The sequence below is a fragment of the Myotis brandtii genome, unplaced genomic scaffold (genome assembly GCF_000412655.1).
Source record: "Myotis brandtii unplaced genomic scaffold, ASM41265v1 scaffold187, whole genome shotgun sequence".
NCBI classification, from domain to species: Eukaryota; Metazoa; Chordata; class Mammalia; order Chiroptera; family Vespertilionidae; genus Myotis; species Myotis brandtii.
In genome coordinates this window covers 3,399,166-3,416,646 of record NW_005356944.1, presented here as the reverse complement: position 1 = coordinate 3,416,646, position 17,481 = coordinate 3,399,166, and the positions used below count along the sequence as shown (strand labels likewise).

The 17,481-nt window shown below is 54.6% G+C and overlaps 1 protein-coding gene across 2 annotated transcripts in view; it reads left to right on the top strand.

Moving 5' to 3' along the window:
* CPT1A (carnitine palmitoyltransferase 1A (liver)) overlaps nucleotides 1-14,174 on the top strand; it is a 58,215-nt gene extending 44,041 nt beyond the window's left edge. For both annotated transcript variants that reach the window (XM_014538133.1, XM_005864361.2), the window contains exons 11-19: nucleotides 360-548; nucleotides 1,290-1,395; nucleotides 3,888-4,004; nucleotides 5,408-5,572; nucleotides 9,024-9,158; nucleotides 10,446-10,598; nucleotides 11,268-11,381; nucleotides 11,806-11,898; nucleotides 13,098-14,174. In XM_014538133.1, coding sequence (XP_014393619.1) covers nucleotides 360-548; nucleotides 1,290-1,395; nucleotides 3,888-4,004; nucleotides 5,408-5,572; nucleotides 9,024-9,158; nucleotides 10,446-10,598; nucleotides 11,268-11,381; nucleotides 11,806-11,898; nucleotides 13,098-13,184 — 1,159 coding nt within the window. In that variant the 3' untranslated portion in view covers nucleotides 13,185-14,174. The remainder of the gene's footprint in view (nucleotides 1-359; nucleotides 549-1,289; nucleotides 1,396-3,887; nucleotides 4,005-5,407; nucleotides 5,573-9,023; nucleotides 9,159-10,445; nucleotides 10,599-11,267; nucleotides 11,382-11,805; nucleotides 11,899-13,097) is intronic.
* Nucleotides 14,175-17,481: the final 3,307 nt, after the last annotated feature.

Here is a 17,481-nt window from a genome sequence, read left to right as displayed (position 1 = left end):
TGGCCCGGAATCGACCCGGGGCCCTTTCAGTCCGAAAGCCGACGCTCTATCCACTGAGCCAAACCGGTTTCGGCAAAATATATATATTTTAAAAAAATCCCTCAGACGTGGCTCCCAGGTGCCCCTCGCCACCGGATGCCACAGTAGCGTGGGCTCAGGCAGGCTGGCCGGGTTTGAACCGGGACTGCTCACCCGCTCTGGCCGCGGCCCCGCTGCCAGGACCTGGGATGGTTAGAGAACGTGTGCTTTTCCTGAAGTTCCCGAAAACCCGTGGAAACTATGGAAAACGATGTCGTGACAAATATCCCGTGGGAGGCGGGTCACCCAGCCGCTGCCGGCCTAACGCGCCCTCCCCGCAGGGTGCCCTGGGCCCGGTGCCGCCAGGCCTACTTTGCGCGTGGGAAGAACAAGCAGTCGCTGGACGCCGTGGAGAAGGCGGCCTTCTTCGTGACGCTGGACGAGACCGAGCAGGGCTACCGGAAGGAGGACCCCGACGCGTCCCTGGACAACTACGCCAAGTCCCTGCTCCATGGCCGCTGCTTCGACAGGTAGTGTCCCCGCCCTGGGAGAGTGGCCGTCTGCCCGTGGCCGTGGAGGAAAGGGGTGTGGCCAGCCCCGCCTCCAGCATCTGGACCCTTCAGGAGTCAGGCTCGGTCAGAAATAGAACTTCTGATTTTCCTCTCTTCACCTGAAGGAGGGGTGGGCGCAGGACAGAAGAAACTTGTCTGTCTGATGTCCGTCTGTCTTTCACACACACACACACACACACACACAGGCACCCACTCGCAGCTGAGGCCGCGAATTTGAGTCTTCCCCTCTGTGCACGCCCGCCTCCCTTTGGGGATGCTAGTGAGGCGTGGCGGCCGGTTCCCCGGGCGGGGAAGGTGGCGGACGGGGCCTGACCTGGCTGTCGGCTCTGGTCCTGTGACGGTCAGGAGGCAGTTCCACCTCCCAGACCGCCTTTCCTTACCTGTAGAGGGAGGCCCGCCTGCCCGCAGGTGGGGTGCAGGCACGGGGAGCCGCCCAGCTCTCCAGAGTTGCCGCCGTGCCCTTGCTCGTTGTGATAACAGCCTGTTCTCGAGTCTTATCTGTGTGTCTGGACCAGGGAGGCGTGCGGGACTGCGCGTCCCGTGTGAGCCTGTATTTCACGGCACAGAGGTTTGCGGGCCGCGGGGAACTGTCGCGGGCTGGGTGCCAAGGCAGGGACCCCGTCCAGAGGGAAACAGTTACAGTGTCTGTATCGTCCTTCCTTTCGACGTTGAAGTTCCACGAACGTTTGTTTCCCACAGGTGGTTTGACAAGTCCTTCACGTTTATCGTCTTCAAAAACGGGAAAATTGGCATGAACGCCGAGCACTCCTGGGCCGACGCGCCCATCGTGGGGCACCTCTGGGAGGTGAGTTCTCGCAGGCGCGACCTGAGGAGGTTGCTGTTGGAAACCCATGCCCTGGCATGGATTTCATGTGATATTTGTCTGACTGGTTCACCTCTGGGAGGTGAGTTCTCGCAGGCGCGACCTGAGTGAGGAGGTTGCTGTTGGCATGGATTTCATGTGATATTTGCCTGACTGGGTTTTTAATATGTTTTTATGGATTTCACAGAGAGGAAGGGAGAGGGAGAGAGATGGAAACATCAACAGGAGAGACTCAGAGATTAGCTGCCTCCTGCACGCCCCCCACTTGGGATCCAGCCCACAGCCCGGGCATGTGCCCTCCTGGTTCATAAGTAGACGCTCAGCCACGGAGCCACGCTGGCCGGCGGGCGAGGTTCATTTTATTTTTTAGATATCGGATAAGAGAAGGTACAGGGGTTTGATCTTGGACCAGGTAGTATATTTAACTGTCCCTGCTCAGCGGACAGAATGGTCTGTGAGTCCAGGAACTGGACGGGAGCCCAGGTGCTCCCCACGGGGACCGGCGGGAACTGACCGTCCCGGTGGAGGTCCGTCAGCGATGTGTGCCAGTTAAAAACAGATCTAGTCAAAGGTCAGCGTTGCACCCCGTTTGCTCTCAGTGGGTTTTTGATGTTTAAATGTGCTGGGCTTTCGGCTCTGATGCCCAGCAGCTCAGATGCAAGGACCCTGCCTCCTGTGCTGCTCAGTCTGCGTGGCCCTCACCACACGTGAACGCGGGCCCCCCACGCTCCCCCATCCCGGAGCCCTCATTCCCCTCACCGTTGACAGGGTCACCATCTGACAGGGTCACCATCTGCCTCCCCACTGGCATGTAAGCCCCTGAGCATAGGGTTCCATTTTTTTTTAATTATTATTATTTTTTTTTTAGTGAGAGAAAATTGACGGACCGTAAAATTCCCTCTCTTGAAATGTACAATTCAGTGGGCTTTGTATATACACAGGTGGTTGTACAAACTATCAGCACTATCTAATTCCAGGACATTTTCATCACCCCCCAAAGGAACTCCCCATCTGCCCCAGCCCCTGGTGACCTATTAACCTGCTTTCTGCCTCTGGATTCGCCAGTTCTGGCCGTTCCATAGAAATGAGATCACACAGTGTGGGCTTTTGTGTCTGGCTTCTTCACTTGGTGTGTTTACAAGGTCTGCCTGTGCTTTAGCATGAGTCAGTGCTTCGTCCCTTTTCATGGCTGTATAGTATTCCTTCGTATGGGCAGGCCACACTTTATCCAATTTATCGCTTGATGGGCATTTGGGTTGTTTCCACATTCTGACTGCTGTAAGCAGTGCTCCCATGAACATGTGTGCACAGGTTTTATGTGAACATATGTTTTCATTTCTCTTGAGTGTAAACCTAGGGTTGGACTTGGTGGGTCCTGTGGCCGTATCCACTGGTGGAGGGAGGGCAGCCATTCTTGTCTGTTTTGTTGACTGTTCTGTCACGAGTGCCCCATAACACCCGTAGGTGCGCAGCGGGCACCGTGGAAGAGATTGTGAAAAGGGGAAATTCGCCGCTGCCCTCAGGTCCTGCCCCTGAGGAGGGTCAGCTCTGAAAAGTGGCTTCCCCTGCTCTCTGAGCCGTTTCCTCACTTACACAAAAGACCTTTCGGTCCAGACATAAATGCTCAGTGGGGCGACTCTAGAAAACACTAGCCCGCAGCCGGACGCAGCGGTGGCTCCGAGCGCCCCCTGTGAGTGGCAACCTCACGTGTCTCCTGCGTCCAGTCTGGGTGGGTGGGCCTCTCCGGGGCTCTCTTCTTGGCTCTGAAGTGGAGATGAACACCATTTGCCTGTGCATAGTCTCTCCTGGCCGCACGGAGGACTCAGCACGCTGTGAGCATGTGCCCGCCCTCAGTAGCTGCTGGGAAGTCTTAGCAATCTCCTATATATATAAAAGGCTAATATGCAAAGTGTCCCCTCAGGAGTTGGACTGGGAGACCGGGAGTTCAGTCGCTCGCTATGACGGGCACTGACCACCAGGGGGCGGCGCGGAACCAAGGAAGGCCCCGGCCCGCAGCCAGCAGCTGGGGAAGGAAGGCCCCAGAAGGCCCCAATCAACCCTGATCGCTGGCCAGGCCTAGGGACCCTACCCATGCAGGAATTTCATGCACCGAGCCTCTAGTATCTCTATAAGAACAAGGATTTGCCAGGTTTGGAGGACAAATACGTTTTTGTTTTTGTTTTTTCTTTTCGTTTGTTTTGTTAATCCTCACCTGGGGATATTTTTTCCATTGCTCTTCAGAGAGAGTGTAAGGAAGCGGGGAGAGGGAGAGAGAAACATCGATGCGAGAGAGACACACCGACCGGTTGCCTCCTGCCTGTGCCCTTGACCAGGAATCAAGCCCTCTACCCTTTCGCGTTCGGGTGGGCACTCTAACCACTGAGCACCCTGGCCAGGTGGGACAAATACGTTTTCCCTAACACTGTGGACGGTATCATCTTCTCTGACTTCCACGTGTGTCTTTTCCCCGACAGTACGTCTTGGCCACTGACAGCTTCCAGCTGGGCTACTTGGAGGATGGACACTGTAAAGGGGACACCAACCCGAGTATCCCACCCCCCACCCGGCTGCAGTGGGACATCCCGGAGGAGGTGAGTGGGCCTGTCACAGGTGCTAGTCCCCGTGGCGGGACCTGTGCTCGCAGCTCAGAGGGAGACCACGGAGGCCGAAATTCGTCCGCCTCACAAATTTTTGCTGAGGCTGTGGAGCGGCTCCAGCTCCTGTTGCCTGAGAAACCCCGGTGAATACTTCTTCTTCCGTTTAGAGCTTTTAGCTAAGATTGTCAGGGAGGGTTCCAGCTCAGACTCAGCTACCCTGCGCAGTGAAAACGTGACAAGCTTCCTTTTACAGCTGAAATACTCTAAGTCAGTCACGTATCACGTTTGTTTCTCCTAAAGATTCTCAGATGTCGTCCATTCAGTCCAGGTTTTTTCGGGGAGGAATTTTAGGGCTGGGAATGCCAAATCCTGGCTCGCCTAATCCACGCAGGAATTCCTGGGGCCCAAGAAGTAATTTTTTTTTAATTTGAAAAAAATATTTATTTCTTATTTAATGAAAAGAACAATGTTCAGCAATGCACTTTTAAAATCCCCTGGTTGTAAACTGTTTGTAGAAATACCCATAAGGTACCCTTGCAGACCTCGGCATCATCGGGTTTAAAATTTTATTTCAATCCTCACCTGAGGACATGCTCATCGATTTCAGAGAGAGGAAGGTAGACAGAGATAGAGAGAGAGAGGGAAACATGGATGTGAGAGAGAAACAGCGATCAGGTGATTCCCATAGGCCCCAACCGGGGTCTGAACCGGAACCTGAGGCATGTGCCCTGACCGGGAGTCGAACCCGAGACCTTCCCGTGTAGGGGACGATGCTCCAACCGACAGCCACCCGGCCAGGCTGCGCCACGTTTTCTATTTTGTTGTGAGATTTGAACTCACTGGGGGCTGGAAGTCGTTTCCGATGTAGAAAATGAAGGGCCTAGCGCGGAGACTCCCAGCCCCGTCTTCCCGCCCTGTGGCCCCTCTTCTGCCTTTTCCCGCCGTCACAGCTGGGAGCGCTGAGTCCGGCGCCTCAGGCGGCCTTTCCTGCCTCGTGGCTGCAGTGAAGGCCCCTCCACGTTACTTCACGGCTGGAAAGCTCATTTCCATTGTGTGGTTGGACCGCAGCCCATTAATTTTTTGCAAAGGGTCCTCGATCGCCCCTGTAGAATAATGGGTTTTGCAGGGCACACCCGCGGCTGCTGGGAGTGCCCTTTGGGGTCCGACCGGGAACCAGGAGGCCCCGTGTCCCAGCTGTGCTCTGCCTGCGGGGGCCCCACGGCTCCTCGAGGAGGCGGGTGGTGGTGCATGTGGCAGACACATGGCAAGAGCCGACGAGAGAACACGGCGTCTGTGTCGCCAGGCGACAGCTCTGTTGGCTGCGCTGGGATGCTCCTCCGCGCGCGCGTGTGTCAGCACTTCCCCCACAAGGGAAACCCTCCCTCCTCCTCCCCCAGTGTCAGGAGGTGATCGAGACGTCCCTGAGCAGCGCCAGCCTCCTGGCCAACGATGTGGACTTCCACTCCTTTCCCTTCGACGCCTTCGGGAAGGGGCTGATCAAGAAGTCCCGCACGAGCCCAGACGCCTTCGTGCAGCTGGCCCTGCAGCTGGCGCACTACAAGGTGAGGTGCGGGCTTGCCGGGAGCTGGGTCCCTGCGGGGGGCTGAGGCCTGTCCAGGGAGAGGCCCGGCGTGCGGCCAGGGTGTGGCTTCACGTGGTGGCTGGGTGGGGCGTGGCAGTGTCCCCCAGCCCACAGGACGGGGAGCGGAGCACAGCCAGATCTCACTGGCCTACGAAGTGGGAACTTAGCCCTTAAACTCAGCTCCAACCCCGAGGGTTTGGTGAAGCGGACACACTTGGGGCAGGTGACTGATGTCTCTGACCTTTGACATGGACTAAGTTTACTCATGATTATAGATGCAATAGACTCTCCCAGATGGTCCACGGCTGTGTTTTTTTAAAATATATTTTTATTTATTTCAGAGAGGGAGGGAGAGGGAGAGGGAGAGAAACATCAATGATGAGAGAGATACATCTATTGGTTGCTTCCTGCATGCACCTGACCGGGGTGGGGATCGAACCTGCAACCCAGGCATGCTTCGTTGGCCAGGAACTTTTTAATGCGTGCTCAGTTGAGCACCAGCTCTGTTAGGGACGGGGCTCTCTGTGGAGCTGAGGGTCAGACCCATCTCTGCCATGGCGCGGCCTCAGTCCAGGCATCCTGCCTGGACCTGGGTCCACTCCAGGCTTCTGAACCTTCTCTGCACCAGGACCCCTTGGGCAGTTTGGCAACGCCATGGGGACCCTTCCCAGAACAATGCTTGTAAAGCATAACAGGAAATACCCGGGTTACAAAGGTGAACCAGGTAATTAAAATGCAGGTGTCAGGATACTCAACATGAATTTGTGGTGCAGGAAATCTAATTCTTTGTGCACTAAAGTTCGAGCAGCAGGTCTAAGCACGGCTGTAACTTTGAGGCAGTGATAAGCGTGGATGATATTTTGGAATATGTGCAACGAAATGTACCTTGATGTGAAAATAGCTACGATTTTCTATTTAGAGTCACAGGCATTGCTCGTGATTACTGTGGCTTATTGCCTGTGCTTCTAAAGCTGATGGTCCAGCTTGAGGTTAGTGGAGATTAAAATATTTGTATTTTCCCTCCCAAGTTCACACAGCCCCAAGGTTAGTAACCAGTGATCTGGTCCCTGGCTACCCTCCCAGCCATCTCTAATACCGCTATGAGCCTCATTCACTGTGTTTGTCACACTGCCCTTCTTGCTGCTCTTGAATATGTGAAGCTCATTCCTACCACAGGGCCTTTGCACCTGCTCTCTGCCGGCAGGTGCTCTCTCCCGGAGTGAGGCGTGGTTGCTTAGGTCTCTCTCACGGTGCCCCCATCTCCTGTTGGGAATAGCCGCCACCCCACCGCTCTCCACTAACCCAGCAGCGTCATTTCTGCTCAGTGCACCTGTCACTCACCGTGTGACCTCACGTCCTCTCTCCTGCGGGACTGTTTGCTCCTCGAGGGCAAGTGCATGGTCCGTCTTCTTTGCCACTGTATCCGCAGAGCTGGAACACGCCGGCCACGCTGTTAGAGATGTCAGCAAATACATATTGAATGACTGGCCGATGCGACCCTGGACAGTGGCCACCACTTTCGTCTGTAGTCATTTGCCTCCTGCTTGTAGGCATTTTATTTCTCATTAGGGAACCGGGCTGAACATGCCCCCCCTACACGGTTGGGCGCCGGGCAGCAGTCGCTGTGTCACAGGTCTGTTCTCACGCCGCGCGTGTTACTGTCTTTGTAGACGTTGCCTCTCCATCCTGCGCGCTAGACACCGGAGGCGCCTTGGCGGCGGCGAGCGGCCGCTCCCGGTGGCGGCTGGTTGTGGCAGGTTAGGGGGCCTGGCTCTGTCAGGGGCTGAGCGCTCTATAGCCTGCGTTTGCCAGGAGGTGTCTGAGGGTCCTTTTTGCAGGGGTGGCTCTTGTGCATGACGGTGCTACACGTTCCAGTTTGACGTGGGAAAAGCTGACTTCAGATGAATCGTTGCATCCTGTGTCCCCCGTTAACCTCTGTTCGTGACTAAAATGCCTCACTGATACTTTCTCCTGCCCCCTTCTCCCCTCCCACCTCCCCACTCCTTCATAATGAGCCCCTTGAGAACACTGTGATACGGGCCTGTGGGGCGCTCTGAAGGGCTGTGTGATAAACGACCTGGGGTCCCTGCTCCCCGAGGACGAGAGCCTCTCAGACCCTGTCCGAGGGAAGCCGGGTGACGGTGCCTTGGTGACCAGTGCGGTGAGTCGGCGGTCTTTGTTGGGGTCACCGTGGAAGCCTTCAGTGTGGACCCCAAGAGGCTGGGCACAGTCACCGTGGCGAGGGGAGCTCACCACAGGGCTCCCGCCCCTTGCCCAGGCCTGCCGGCTTCGCGTGCAGGAGTTCAGGACCGGAGGGAAGGGGGACTGTCCGGCGACCCAGCAGCCGCGGGAGAGGGAGAGCTCCCAGGGCTGGACCGCACATGGGAAGGTCAGCCCTGGTGTTGGCACCCTCTCCTGGGTGTCGCAGGGCACCCTCTGTCACCCTGGGGACCCCAGGGCCTGTGCCAGGGCACACCTGAGAGCCTGGGCGTTGTCTGGTCAGGAATCATTTGGGTCCACAAACGGCCACTACAGTGTCTGCCCCATGTGGGGACCCTGCTCATCCCGGAGCTGCCTGGTGGCCATGGGAAAGTGCAGATTGCGAGTTGTCTCCTCACACGGCGCATGTGTTCGGGCGTCACAGGCCCTGGGACCCGTCTCTGTCCTCTCCCCTGCTGCCTCCCTCCGAGCCCTCGCTGGGCTGTTGTCACAGCACCCCGGGCCCTTCTGCCTGCCACCCCCACCCCTTTCTAGTCCGGGACCCACCTTGCCCTCCTCCTCTCCTCAGCCGTCAATTTCCCGGCTTGATTCCACATCCCTGACCTGTGACCCCAAGCACAGCCTGGTTCAGTCCAGCTCTCTGCCCGCGTCATCCGGCTCCCGGGAGCCGGCGTGGCCAGAGGAAACCCCAGGTCCCCGCTCGTCTCACTTGATTGATGAGCAGTGACTCTGGCGGCCGCCGGGCACCCTCTTTCTGTGGCCCTAAAGGCCTGGTTCACCCCTCTCAGACGTCAGCACCTCCTCCCGTCCTTACTCTCAGCGGGTGACCTGTGTCATCGAGGAAACGGGAGTGTTTCATAGAGACCCCGTCTACCCCCACCGATAATCTAGAACAGGTGCATGCAGGCCTGCTTGTCGTGTTCATGCTGTAGGCGTGTGAGCAACCGGGGAGGCGTGTGAGCACTCGGGGAGGCGTGTGAGCACTCGGGGAGGCGTGTGCCGTGGCGTCAGTTGCATCGGGAACGGACTCCCAGCCTTTCTAAAGCTACCGGCGTCTCCGTCTGCCTGCTGCATAACCCGTGTGAAAACTGACGATGGCTAAAACCTGAAGCTGACCACCACGCCCACGTTCCCTTGCGGACCCTAACCCGCCCGGCTCATGTGTCTGCGTCCTCCGTGTGCCTTGTATGGAAATGCCTTTCCTTTCCCAGGACATGGGCAAGTTTTGCCTCACGTACGAGGCGTCCATGACCCGGCTCTTCCGAGAGGGGAGGACGGAGACCGTGCGATCCTGCACCGTGGAGTCGTGCAACTTTGTGCTCGCCATGGCGGACCCCTCCCAAACGGTAATGAGACGCGCTTCTCACGCTTCTCCTAGAGCAGCGGTTCTCAACCTGTGGGTCGCGACCCCTTTGGGGGTCGAACGACCCTTTCACAGGGGTCGCCTAAGACCATCGGAAAACACATATATAATTACATATTGTTTTTGTGATTAATCACTATGCTTTAATTATGTTCAACTTGTAACAATGAAAATACATCCTGCATATCAGGTATTTACATGACGATTCATAACAGTAGCAACATTACAGTGATGAAGTAGCAACGAAAATAATTTTATGGTTGGGTCACAACATGAGGAACTGTATTAAAGGGTCGCGGCATTAGGAAGGTTGAGAACCACTGTCCTAGAAGGACCCTGCCCGGGGTCTCTGATGAAATCCTGTGTGAACCTGCTCATTGCGACTCCATGTTCGCCGCCTCCTTCCCTCCACCCTCTCACGGGAGCAGGAAGTTAAAGCGTAAGGTCGGGACACACAGGGGCGGACCAGCTGAGCCAGTCCTGTTGTTCTGCAACTCCTACACCAGAGGCTCCCGAGGGCCTTTCAGTTAGAAGGGTGCTCAGCAGAGGCACGAGGCAGGGAGCAGTCGGTGTGCACTGAGAAAAGGGTGACCCCCCCCCTGGGGGGGGCCTTGAGCTGGGTGACTGCGGCCCAAGCAGGCGGAGGCCCCGGCGCCCTGTGCACCGCCTTTGGACATCCCGGCGGTGGCCCGGGAAGTGTTACCAGTTCATTTTTGTAGATAGAGGAACCCAGACGCAGGTGAGCTCAGCCCGGGTCTGCCTGACCCAGAGCGTGCGCGCACACACACACACACACACACACACACACACACACACCCTGGGCTCAGCTCGGCTCTGCTCTGCGGGGCGGGCGCTTGGTTCCAGAAAGCTTTTCGTTCTGAGGAGGGAGCAGCCGGTGTGGAGGCAGATCCCCCGGATGGCCAGGTCTGCGAGGGGGTCACACCTGGACGGGCCTCCCTCATTCTGTGACTGGCCTCGCAGAGCCCAGATGTCAGACGTGAACGTCCAGAAGGGCTGTTTGAGCGGAGTAATGCTACCCGGGCTGCATGCAGGACCCCAGGCCTCCAGGCCTCCTCCACAGCCTGGGGAGGGGCAGCCCGCGGGGGGTAGGGGAGGGCGCTGAGCAGGTCGCCTTGGCCATGCCTCCCGGACACCCCAGTGGCCTGACGGTCAGCATCCTGTGAGACCCCCGCCAAGAAGGGCTGGGACCTTCCCTTTGGAGCTTGGGCTGCGCCCCACAACCTGACGCGCCCCGTCCTTGGTCACTCAGATGGAGCAGAGACTGCGATTGTTCAAGATCGCGTCGGAGAAGCACCAGCACATGTACCGCCTGGCGATGACCGGCGCGGGGATCGACCGCCACCTCTTCTGCCTGTACGTGGTGTCCAAGTATCTGGCCGTCGAGTCTCCGTTCCTGAAGGAAGTAAGTCCCTCTTCCTGTGGCGGCTCAGGGCTGACCCAGAGCGTAGTGAGTTAGGGCAGCGGTCGCCAACCGGTGGCCCGGGAGGTCCGAAAGGTTGGCGACCACTGAGTTAGTGGGACCGCTTCATGGACCGGGCCGGGCGGAGCCCAGGGTGGGAAGTGGGAGCTGTGGTCTCGGCCCCAGACCGCTCTGCTCTCCCCTCCTGACTTACGGGTGTGACCAGCCCCCAGAGCACAGATACTAGTAAAATGCACTGAAACAATTCAGAAGTGCCGAGCCCTGAGTATGCCTCACCTGCGTTGTTAATAGAGTTTACTGCATTTTAAGTTGATAAAATGTAATTTCTAGGAATGGCTGTTTCACAAGCAGCTTGAGAGATTTCTGAAAGGCAGCAGTTGGCTCACCGGAGCTGGTGCCACTCGGCTCCCGCAGCCCAGGGCCCCCGTTACGAATCTCCATGTCTCTGCCACCTTTTGTGCCAAAGACGTGTTGGCTGGTGTTGGCCCCTCCAGCCCAGGCGTCCTCACCTACTCCGCCCCTGCTGCAGGTGTACCGCCCCGAAACAGTCCAAAAGCGAGCAGGCTGGTCCTTGTCTCTCCCGGGCCCCTGGGGACCGCGAGGGCGGGGCTTGGAAGAGGGTCATGGGAACACGTCCTTGCTCCCTCCCAGGTCCTGTCCGAGCCCTGGAGGCTGTCCACCAGCCAGACCCCTCTGCAGCAGGCGGAGCTGTTTGACTTGGAGAAAAACACGGAGTATGTGTCCAGCGGCGGGGGCTTCGGGCCGGTAAGTAGACGGGCCTCGGTGTGCACGGAGCGGCAAGCCCCGGGCCAGCACGTGCCCGTCACGCCTGTCTGGGTTCAGAGCGCCACAAAGGAATTCCTGCTGCTTATTCGTACAGATGGGTTTCGTTTTTATGGTTTTTTGTTCACAAATAGGATTTGTTACTTGTCACCGTTAAAAGCAGGGGTCCTCAAACTACGGCCCGCGGGCCACATGCAAATACAAATATTGTATTTGTTCCCGTTTTGTTTTTTTACTTCAAAATAAGATACATGCAGTGTGCATAGGAATTGTTCATAGTTTTTTTTTAAACTATAGTCCGGCCCTCTAACGGTCTGAGGGACAGTGAACTGGCCCCCTGTTTAAAAAGTTTGAGGACCCCTGGTTAAAAGCCTGAGCTTAAATCTCAACTTACTTTGTCCTGCAGGTTGCTGATGATGGTTACGGCGTGTCCTACATTCTGGTGGGAGAGAACCTCATCAATTTCCACATATCCTCCAAGTTCTCCTGCCCTGACACGGTACAGACCAAAGCCCCCCTCCCCTTGAAAGATGGGGTATTTTTGTGGTTGTTGTTGTTGTTTTATTTTTTGAATATACATATATATTTTATAAATTGATTTCAGAGAGGAAGGGAGAGGGAGAGAGAGATAGAAACATCAATGATGCAAGAGAATCATTGATCGGCCGTCTCCTGCACACCCCCCACTGGGGATCAAGCCTACAACCCAGGCATGTGCCCTTGACCGGAATTGAACCTGGGACCCTTCAGTCTGCAGGCCAACGCGCTATCCACTGAGTCAAACCAGCTAGGACTGTTTTTTAAAATACTTTTTTTTTTATTGATTTCCAAGAGGAAAGGAGAAGGAGAAAGAGATAGAAACATCAATGATGAGAGAGAATCATTGATCGGTGGCTTCTTGCACGGCCCTTACTGCGGATCAAGCCCACAACCTGGGCATGTTCCCGGACCGGGAATCAAACCGTGGCCTCCTGGCTCATAGGTCGGTGCTCAACCACTGAGCCACGCCAGCTGGGCTCAAATCATGTCCTTAATTTGACAGAAATTCTCAATTACGTACTTTTACTTGGTTTGGAGCTTTTCAAATTAGTGAATTTTGAAGTTCTCTTACCTTTGTTTTTAAAGAAATGATCTTTTTGATTCAATGTTTATGTTTGTAGCAGTGGTTTTAAATGTTAGTGTTGGAGAGCTTGTATAATGTTCAGACCCTGCCACACTGGAGGGTTAACGTGCGCACACAGAGACACACAGACACACACATGACAAGGCAGGGGTCTTTGCGGTTGCTTGAATGGAACACGCCCCCCCCCCCCCCCCGTCCTAGGGTGGCACATTAATCCTTATTTATATCCTCTCCTGTCCACATTACGTCGCCTGGCAAGCAAGGCCCAGAGGAGACTGGAACTCGTGTACGTCTTGTGCTTTACGTGGAATTTAATGCCCTGACAGGGACCACTTCAGGTCCGACACACACCCACGCAGCACGTACAGCCTGTGACCGCTGGGACCCTCACCTGTCTCCAGGCGTGTCCCTGGGGGATTACAGGTGAAGTCCAGGCTTAGGGACCCAGCAGAAAAGAAATAGTCGCTCTTCCCGGAGTCGGGTTACGGGTTACGTGGGGAGAGGCTGGAAAGGGGGGAATGGCCACGTGGTAGCATGTGTTTATGTGGTGTATTTTGTTTGTTTTCAAACGAAAGGATTCTCATCGCTTCGGGAAGCACCTGAGACAAGCCATGACCGACATCATCACTCTCTTTGGGTTCAGCTCCAACTCCAGGAAGTAACTCCCAGGACGGCTGCGGGAAGGACAGAGGGGCTCTTCTTCCGACAAAAACCAAATGAAAAATAGCTGTTACTCCTGATCCTAGTTCAGGATGGAAATTTGCTCTAAAAGACTCACAACTGTTCTTGCCGTCGAGGGTTTGGTGTTTTCTTGTTTTCCCAGAGCAGCGGGCTCCACCCCGTGAAGTGTGGCCCTACTCCTTTCAGGCAGGTTCCCAACGTGGGGGGCACTTGCGGAAGCGCCCCGAAACTCTTCGCATCAGCTCGCGCTTCCTGGGGGATGGAACTGTCACGAGGGTTGTGACCTCACACGTGTTGAAAATGGGATGGTCACACTCCTCGGCGGCGACCTGGTACTTAGGGGCGTTTAATTTTTTCAGAGTAAAACTAAAGTGTGTTCCGTCCGTCCGGGGAGAAAGCGCTGGGCTGGAGGTGTTGGCAGCCAACAGCTGACGCACACGTAACGCACTAACGGGAACGCTGTGCTGCCCAACACCGTTGTCCCTGTGGTCACCGTCCTCGTCCAGTTTGGTCTCGTGTGTGTGTGTGTGTTCGCCTGTCCGAGTTGCAAGCATGTAGTTCGCGCATCTTTCGTTTTCCCGACCTTGTGAGTATTCAGATCCCAGTGCCTTAACCACGGAAGGCCCTAAATGTAAGGGAGACCGGACAAGGGGTTTATTTTTAGTCTTTAGGTGGAATTGTGGGTGTCTGACTCCTCAGTTTACTGAGCGGATAACCCTAAACAGGCATTTTCCTGTGGTTCCCGTACCCCGAGAAAGACCGGCGCCCTTCTGAGGGCAGCTCTGTGGGCTCCCCCACGCCACTGCCTGCCTTGAGAGCGAGTGGACGTGCGTCAGAAATGGGGACATTGGATGGTTCCATATTGCGTGTCTGGAGCCTCCCCTGAACAATAAAACATACCGTGTGCCTCGTACTGCTTACCAAACTCACGGCAAGCAGACGAGACTTCTGCCCCCGAGAAAGGAACAAAACTTGAGCAAAGTGTCTGGAGGGGGCAGCGCCGACGCGCCGGGCGGGGAGCTTTCTATCCCGCCTGACGAGAGAGCACCCACTTTGTGTCCCAAGGAGCTGGGGAACCAGCGAAAGTGTCGCAAGCGAGCCCGACCATTGTGGCTGTGGCTGAGTGTCGACCCATGAACCAGAGGTTGAGGTCTGATTCCCAGTCAGGCACATGCCCCAGTTGTGGGCTCGATCCCTAGTGGGGATGTACAGGAGGCAACCGATCGATGATTCTCTCTCTTCATTGATGTTTCTCTCTCTTCCTCTCCCTGAAATCTGCAAAAATGTATTTTTAAAAAATGTTGCGCGTGATGGGTGCTGGTTTCACACAGCCTACCCTTCAGATGGGCGTGCCTTACCGAAAGAGGTGAGTGACCAAAAAACACGTACGCACTGAATCGTCCTCAGTATTTAATGTAAAAAGGAAGGATCCCGGAATTTGAAACACCACTGTCTCGGCCTCCTGGCGAGTGTGGCTGTCCACTTAAAGAACTGTGTTTGTTTTCTGACCACTTTGTCCCCGCTGGGCTTGCCTCTGTGAGGGCGGAAGGATCGGAGGAGGAGAAGGTGCCGGCCACGGAACTCGGCATGGTTTACTGTGTCTATGTTGTCATGTAAAAACCCCATCTGAGTGGGCCAGAGAGTTTTTATTTTTTCTCTTAAAGCAAGAAGAAATGAAAACAGAAAGAAAAACACACAACCATAGTGAGAAAAACCCCAGTTCATCTGTGGTACACAGCTCAGGCGGCGTGGGTCCCTCCGAGCCGCCTGCATCACGCATTATTGACCACTGACCAGTCTGTGTTACCAAGCGTTCAAATGTACACGTGTTAGCACTCAAATATATTTGGGCTTATCTCTCAGGTTTTAAATATTTTTGCTAATCAGTGCAGTTGTCAATGCAATTTTTATATTCCTTAAAAGATGGAAGAGTGGGTTTTTACTGTACATGTTGAAAGGAAGAGGTAAGAGTATTATGTATTTAATTTAATTTGGAACAAACCATGGTCTTAAACCAGAGCTGTGGTTTGAATTTGTTAGCTTGGACTGTCCATTGCATGTAAATACAATATGATCTTTTGGTTGTAAATCTTAGAAATGTAGTATGAATGTTATCATTAATAAAAGCATTAATCCAGTCTACTACAGCCTTTGTTTCTGACTCTTTTGTTCTGTTACCAAGGAGGTTATAAGTCAGATACCAAGCTGGGGCACTTGGGACCAAGATAAGAAACTAAGGTTTGCAGGAAAAGGCCTGAGGTCAGGCAGAGTGGATGGCACTGGCTTCGTGCTCTGGCTGAGAAGGGAGGCTGGTAAGTGGGGCTGTGGATTTTCACTCTACATCCATTCATTCATCCACTCCCTTGTCCTGTGCCTAGAACAGTGCCTGACATATAGTAGCTGCTCAGTAACTACCGATCCAATGAACGCATGGGTTCCGTTTCCCCACAGTTCTTATTGAGCGCCCACTGTGCTAAGCACTGTTTTACGCACTGGGAATAATATGGGGTGGGGCCACAACATTAGTAACAAAGAAACAGAATTTCCGGAGGATGAGGCCCAGAAATCAGGATTTTAAAAAGATTCCCAGGTGATTCTAATGTGCAGCCAAGGTTGAGAACCACTGCAGTAGATGGAGATCAGATTCCAGTGGGAGGAGTTAACCAAGAGAACCAGTCAAAAGGGTTGTAAGTGTCCAAGGCAGGCCAGGGGACCATGGCGGGGCGCGTCTAGCAGGAGGAGGGGAGAGTAGCAGGCCCAGGAAGGGGACTCACTTAGTAACGGGTTTGAGGGGAGACACCCAGCAGGGCTCAAAGAGCAGCTTGTGGCCAGCAGTCTGGGTGGCTGTGCACATCAGAGGTGATGCCTGACACCTGGGAGCATGCTCAGTAAAGATGTCTGATGTGTGAATGAACGAATGGGGTGGTGCGCTCGCCCGGGCTGTTCAAGCCACTCGCTTTTTTACTTGGGCTCTTGGATTTACATTAGCTGCCTTCTATCCCTACAGTTGTACTCTGCCCCTCACACCCCCACCCCCTGAACTCAACTGAGTTCAACATGATTATTTCAACCATAAAATTATTAGCGTAAAGCCATCTCCACACATATATGCAAATCCCCCAGAAAGGGCTGATAAGACTTCCTTCACAGTGACCCTCCTTTGCAAGGCAGCGTGATTAGGGACACCATGGTGCTCAAGGGACTGTCAGCTTTATCTGATATTTAAATATTCCAGGTGGAGGGTTTGTTTATATAATTTGTATAAAACCGTCCTAGTTTTAATCTGAAGAAGCCGCTAGAGCCTTCTAGGGAGTCCTGCCCTGTGGATCACAGGAACAGGAAGTGAATGTCCAAAAAGTGGGCGTGAGCTTCCTTTCAAGTCAAGCACGTTTGTCATAAACTAGTTGCTGGGAATATGTTTTAGGTCATTCACATGGCAGGAAAATTCCAACAGGGGTATCTTAATTACATTGTCTTCTTTTGAACTAAACTTTAATGTCCCAGAAAAAAATTTCAGGTAAGCCCTAGCACACTTAAGGCTGTGCCTTGAATTTGGGAATTCTCAACTGCATGAAATTTTTCTTGGCATTTCTTGAATGGTAAAGTGTACAGCTAAATGGCAGTATACAGTGTTGCTGTCTTGGTTACTGTTTGAAAAGTTCAAATTTTTAAAAATGAGATTAGGAAGTTGATGTGTTTACATTTTAATTTTACCCAAACAATACTTGCACGTGAAACGGAACCTGAGAGTTATGGTGAATCTTCGCCCCGGCCCGCCCCTCGCATCCCCAGAATCCCTTTCAGCTCTGCCCTTAGGGTTGGCAGGTCAGGCCATCCCCCTGAATGGGCGTTCACTTCTATGGAGGGTGGCTCTAGCTCACTCCCCACGCAAAGCGTGCGGCACCTTAGTGTGAGCTGTGTCTAGGTTTGCGGGACTCCGCCTCCTCCCCAGCATCAGTCATCAAGGTCGGGTGCTTATCTTGGACTAGGGATGCCCAGTTCTCAGTCTCACGTCCCAAGCTGCAGCACCAAGGATGTGACGTGTGTGCTCGGCCTGGCCCTCTGTCCACTCGCAGCGATGGGGGGGTGGGGGGGCGAGCTCTGCGGAGCTCGGGAGCAGAATAAGTATATTTTAAAGACTAAAGTCATAAGTCAAGCGAGGGAGTCCCAGATGGGTCTGGGGGCCTCAGTTTCCCCACCTGAGCCTGGAGCTGCTGAGCTCCAGGGTGTCCTTCCTGCCCACCTCCACGCAATGGCTGCTCGCTGGTCCCGGCCTGC